Source organism: Buceros rhinoceros, unplaced genomic scaffold (genome assembly GCF_000710305.1).
Source record: "Buceros rhinoceros silvestris isolate BGI_N320 unplaced genomic scaffold, ASM71030v1 scaffold9730, whole genome shotgun sequence".
Lineage (NCBI taxonomy): Eukaryota > Metazoa > Chordata > Aves > Bucerotiformes > Bucerotidae > Buceros > Buceros rhinoceros.
In genome coordinates, this window is record NW_010391351.1 from 89,993 (window position 1) to 96,330 (window position 6,338).

The 6,338-nt window shown below is 43.1% G+C and overlaps 1 protein-coding gene across 1 annotated transcript in view; it reads left to right on the forward strand.

Annotated features, from left to right (window-relative positions):
* The window catches only part of MAGI2 (membrane associated guanylate kinase, WW and PDZ domain containing 2), a gene marked incomplete at its 5' end in the record, with an annotated part of 91,504 nt that extends 89,773 nt beyond the window's left edge, over positions 1–1,731 (forward strand). The window contains one exon of the mRNA XM_010141417.1: positions 1–1,731. This exon is cut by the window's left edge and continues 11 nt beyond it. Coding sequence (XP_010139719.1) covers positions 1–736 — 736 coding nt within the window.
* Between the last annotated feature and the right edge of the window lie 4,607 nt (positions 1,732–6,338).

The window sequence follows — 6,338 nt, forward strand, 5'->3', positions numbered from 1 at the left end:
CCTCGAGGACATAATCTCACCATTATCTTCATCACACATAGCCCCACCCTCTGACCCTTCTCACCAGATAAGCCCAGAGCCAACATGGGATATCAAGAGAGAACACGATGTAAGGAAACCAAAGGAGCTTTCGGTGAACGGTCACAAAAAGAAAAGGTTAGGAGAACAAAGAGAAAGGTCAGCAAGTCCTAAAAAGGTAGACAGGTCAAAGCATGAAGAGGCTTCTTGGAAAGGATATTCAGAAGGCAAAAATAAGACCACTGATGGTGGCAGGCCCACCTCAGAAAGCAAAGTGGTGGGACACAGCATTATGATCGAGGCTGGCGCGAGAGAGCCCGTGTGTGCTGGAACCAGTGATGAACAGTTTGGGAGGCTGAGGAAGCCGGAAAGCAAGAGAGGAGGATCTCTTTGCAAAAAAGAAGATCACAGATCCACAAATACCAGTGAGAGGAAGTCATCTGCAGCATCTGACCATGTCAAGCTTGATACAGGTGCTACCAAGATGTACAGTAGCAACCGCTGCGGCTCTCCTGGAATTGATATGGACCACAGCCAGAGGGACCCTGATGGGAAACCCAGCGAGTTCCCCAGGAAGGGCCATCTCCACACCATTAGCACTCGCAGCACCAACACCACAGTTCGAAAGGCAACGGTCTCCCCAGGGCCGTGGAAAATCCCTGGCTCAGATAAGCTACCTAGCGTCCTGAAGTCTGGTACTTCTGCCATGAGCAGATAAGCAAGGGACTGTTGCCCTCTAACTGTCTCAAACTGACACAGAACATTCTTCTTAGCTTTTGTCTCACATTGGTTTGTTTTAATTTATTTTAACTATCACACATATACACAAGGCATTGAGGAATGAAAACATTAAGTGTGTAATTCCATGACAATGTGCACAGTATCTAATAAGTTCAAAAGCATATAGCCAACACGGAGATTTAAAATCGACCCTGAAGTCCCAGTTCCATTTTAGGGACTTTGGCAGCTATGGAAGAAACCAAAACAATATGAAAGACAGTACATCAGAGAAGGATAGTGCAGTGTAGCTTTAGCATTTTTTTCCCACTGCATGAAGGACTTGGATTTCATTCAAACTTTATATCAAGAAACTGGAACAAGTTAGAGCAATCACAAACTGGAACATCGCCTTAAATAAAACTGCACGGAGCAAGCTGAAACCGAGAGAGGATCTTTTCATGGAGCTAAAGCGTTGTAAATAAATTGTTCTCGACATATCTAGACAGGGGTTAAAGGGTTTCTTTGAAGCATCGTTTGGAACTGTACGCCCATGACACGTCTCCACTGTTAATGCTTTGAGATAGTCCACGTGATACCCTGTAGCATAGTTCACTGGGCGCTACGGGAGGAGTGGGGAATCCAGTGGATTAGTTTCTGTGATACCATTTCTACTGCCATTTTTGTGAACAAACCATGTTTCTGTACATTGGAAAGGAGTTAGGGTGGAGTTGTATTTGCAAATTATTTTCAAAAGCAATTTATTACAGGTTCCCCAAATCCCGCGAGGTAGCACACAAACGAATTGGTCAGGCCGAAATCCCAGACATCTGCAACGAACGGAAGAGTGCTACAGAGAAAAAGCTGCAGTTTCCTTCAGGAAAGGCCTTTCCCTCCTGCAGAAAATGAGAGCTTCACTTTTCAACAGTGCTATGTTTCATACCCATCTACATGCCGTTTGGACACTCTCACCTTTCATCCCCTCAGTCTGGCAGAGCAGGTGCCTCCAAGGCACACGTTAACAATAATTAGACAGGTTTCTGAAATACAGTTGTCCATGTCTTCACTCAGTGAACTCAATAGATTTCCATTTTTAAAATGGTTTCCATTTTATCATTTCTCCCTACCTCCATTTTTTTTTAATCTTTTTTGTTTTTATCTTTCTTGCTTGTCTGTTTTGAATTTCAAGCCTTAAGTGCCAGGTAAACATTCCAGTCTGCCTTCACAGGAAATAACTCAGTTCAGTCAATCAGTCATTATCTTGTTTTAAAAAGATGCGTGTGTGTCCGTGTAAGTGCGCATATGCTTATTTGTCTGTCAAAATTAAAACAAAATCCTGGGCAATAATACATTGGTAATTAAAAAAAAAATATCATAACTCTAAGTACTGTTGAAAATTCATATTTAAAACCTAATGTTCTCTAGCAATCTTAGTTCCTCACATGCTCTGCTGAAAAATTAGATTGAGATTGGCATTGTTCCAAGAAATTAGCACATTACTGTATGTCTCAAACATTGCACTGGACTGAGAAATTTATAGACATGTTTCTTCCTGTCCAATTATTCGAAAAGCCTCAAGTCAAGGATTTTGCAGCTTATGAACAAATGTTTTTTTTGAAAGAAAAATCCATTTATAATTTCTAAAAAAGCACAAGCCCGTGTAGCTGTTTATAAAACTCTTATTTAATGAAAAAAAAAAAATCTTTATCCCCTGAACTAGAATCCACTATAATTTGCCATTAATTTATTGAATCTGATTTTGGACAATGCTTCTGTAGTGTAGATGCACGTCCCAGTATCTTATTTTTATGTATAAAGAAAGCAAACAATGAAATCTGAAAACAGTTGAGATTATGCTTGCATAAACTCTAATTTGCACAGTTCACAGCTACTCCTTGTGCAGTAATTGCTTTATGCGGCTGTAATCGATAACCTGTGAAGACAGCACATCATCTAAACCCCATTCCAAATAATACTTCTGTGTAGTGTTAGCTGTGAATTTACCCTGTACAGCTCTATCTCTATAAATATAATTCCATGTATTAATAGTCACAGAAAGGCTGTAAGTGAGCAACTATTTTTATGAAACGCACCACTATGGATAAATTAACTTTTACAGAAATCTTGTTTACTGTATGATATTCTAAACCACTGTCAAATAAAATATATATCAAAAAATCTTTCTTTTTTCAATTGTACATAGTCTGTGTTAATTTTGAGTGACAGGCTTCAGTGTTACACCAAGAAACAATCCTTTACCACTATCAGTATCAGTAGAATTATTAACCACTGCATTATAAAACAGGGAACGCTCCATTTTGATTTCTTACTCCAAAGAGGGGCACAGCTTACGAATATACACGTAGCTGGTCAGACAAACTCCGCATAGGCAGGTTAAGGTGTACGAGGCTACACAGGTGCAGAGGAATCTCTCCCTTGGTGGAGAAGCCTGAACTCTTATTCTCCTTCCAGTCGCAGGAGGCTCGGGGCCGGGGTGGCCCGCCTGCCAGCTCGGAGAGACACCTTCTGAGAGCCCACCACACATACCACGGGCAGCGGGCAGCTCCGACTAGCGCTAGGAAAGCTTGTTCGCACGCTGAGTGGAGGGGGTATAATCTCATTTCCAGTTTATTTTACAGAAACCCTGTCTCAGAAAACATAGTAGAAATAATGGCAACCAGAGAGCCTCTTCTGGGGCGTAATCCTTTCCTGTCGAACAGAACTGAAAAACGCTCCTTACCTTCAGTTAGGCGAAATAAATCACCACTTTACAGACCGTAGGCAGCGTAAGAGGTGCTGGCTGGAAAACTATGGGTATTTTTCACACAATTATGACATTTTTAAAAGTAAATATTTCCTTTTTCCTTAAAATATTGTTTTCTTCAAAAATAATAATTTGCCTTCATGCATCCTTAGTGAGTTTCTGCAGAGCCTCATTTTTTCAGAAGATTAATGTTCCACATAAAAAATTCCAACCAGCTGAACTAATAACATCATTTTTCATCACAATAAACACGTAACAAATTCGAAGCATCTTTAATACTCCAAAAACATTTGCTGTTCTTTACATAGCTACTGTTTTCATAGTTGGAAATCGGAGTATGGGCCTGATTCAGACCCCAGGGTATCACAGGGAAGCGTGCTGAAGCCATATAGCCTCATCCGTCTGTCTTTTTCTGTTAATAACATGTCCCTTCTCTTAAAAGAGATATGCTGTGCATAGTAACACAGCACTTGCACCGCATTGCCACCATGACCCCTTTTTCTCTACTTCTTCACACCTGTGCAATAAGGCAGGAAGCGGGATGTTTATTCTGATGCGGATTCTCTGCTCCAGTCTCCAGTGCACTGGTGTAAGAAAGGTTGCCTGTGTGTGATCAGTAATGCACATTTGGGGAGGAGTTTTGGTGAAGCCTTGTAGGCAGATGTTGGTGCAGCCCTTTTCTTAATCGGTGGCAAATGTTGGCTCTGGGGCTAGCTCTCTATCCAGGTATTTCTCTCTTCAGGAAATCCACACAAACTGCAGAAACTGGAAGAGCAGATCGTCAAACTAGTTTAATAAAAAGGCGGAAAATTTAACAACTCCCACAAGGTCTCACCAAAGATGGCATCTTTTTTTCTGGAAAGCTGCTGGACTGACAGCGTTCTTCATTTAGGTACAACAGAGCACAAGCTGCCAGCTGCCCTGATTTCACTGTGCTACCCACCCCTAGACAGGAGGAACATCTGTAGCCCATAAATCTACCTACTCCATGGCCTCAGTGGTAAGACTGCCAACAAGTTAGCACCCATGTGGATAGCTCTCTGCTAGGAATTGATCCCTTCCCACGTGAATGTGCAGCCAGCTACCATTGCCAAGAATTTCTCATCTCCCAAGAGACAAGGACTCCCAAGGCTGTTTCACCATCCCTCACGTCAGAGCCGAACAACACCTTTACTTTCACTGTCATCAGAACAGTGACCCTTTTTAATTGCCATTACTCCCAAAGGCAAATCCAGAGCACCATCTGGGTAGAAACAGTGTGCTCCAGGAGGGGCCAGGACTCAGACATCGCCTGTGCCCCATGCCCCTCACTGGACAGCCCACAGGTCCGCTGCTCAGCACCCAGGACTGGCCTCTCGCTTAGAGCAACAGCCTCTCCCCACCACCTGAGTAAGTACCATAGGCTCTGTGTAGACCATCACCCTCCTGGAGCCAGGGCAGTCATGCTCAGCCCAGCCTTCATGGTCCCAGAATACTTTTCTCAGTATTTCTAAGAGCAATGATGTGATAACGCATTTATCTCCATAGCTGGTATCTGAGCTCAGAGCAATTTTTTAAAAAAATATTGCCAAGACACAGTAGCATAAGCAATATCTCTGAATTATAGCCAGTCTAAAACTGATGTTCAGTCCTTTCCCGCCTTTAGCGCCTCTACGTCAAGAAGTCACTCTGCCAGTTCGATTAATCAAGAAGGAGAGTTTTGATTACAAGGTACAAATACATCTCTTATAAACAGCTGGGGGAAACACCAGTGCACAAATAGCCCCTCCCATTCGCACACACAGGGGCCTGGAGCAACACCTTCCACTCCCACTCAGGAACCTCCCAGCTACCGGTGTCTGAGATGGGCGCTGTCTCTCTCAGGTAAAAAAAAAAAAACCACATAAGGATGCAGACTGATCCGGAAAGCTGTTTTTTCCACATACGAACTGCTGTAGGTATTTTAAAGATAGAAGATAGTTAAACTGAAAAAATAAGTAAGAAAGAGTATGAGGAGAAAGAGAAGGAGAGACAGGGCTTTCTGTGATGTGGCTGCTTGCTGACATGCTCTGTTTTCAACTTCTTCAAGCTTAAAAATGAAAAAAAGATGACCTAAAAGATCAAACACGGCAAATGCTTCAACAAAGCACTGCACGTTTTGGGGACAGCAAGAAGGGATATTTTAGTGATTACACTTCTGGAAAAAAAAAATAATTTATTTAAGTAAAAGGCCTGGTTAAATATAAGGAGAGGGATGGTGCCAGAGGAGAGGAGAGCATGCTGTCCTCTGCCCTCCAGGGACAGCTCCGGACTGGTGATGGGCTCTTCTGTCACAGACGAATCCCCCAGTTTCTCCAGAGGTTGCAGCTGTGTTGGGTGGGCTCAGCAGCGTGTGGCACTGCAGTGACAAGCCAGCAGCAGCAATTACTCCCCTGCAACACAGAAATGTTGAGAATCCAACCTGTGTGATGCTTCTCTTTACCTCTGTGCCCCAGGACTGCTGTGTACCACCAAGAGACAACCCTGTTGCCTACTCAAAATGATGCAGATGTGAAAGCAGTGGGAGGAGTAACTAAAACGTGAAAACCAAATCCAGACCCATGGTACAGCTGTTAGTTGGAAGAAAGGTTCTAAGCAATTGCAGAGCCACAGCTACAGCAAGAGCCCCAGCAGGAGTGAGACCAGGGCATTGGCATCCTCCTATCCGTCCCTTCCCAGCAGATTAGGGCCATTGCTGTCACTGAAGCCACCTGAATTTTCATATTACTTTTCTAACACTGTACAAAATCTGCAGTTTTGGCTTCCTGATTGCCCTTTGCTTGAAAGTAGCGAAAAACAACAGGCGACCAAACAGTCCAAA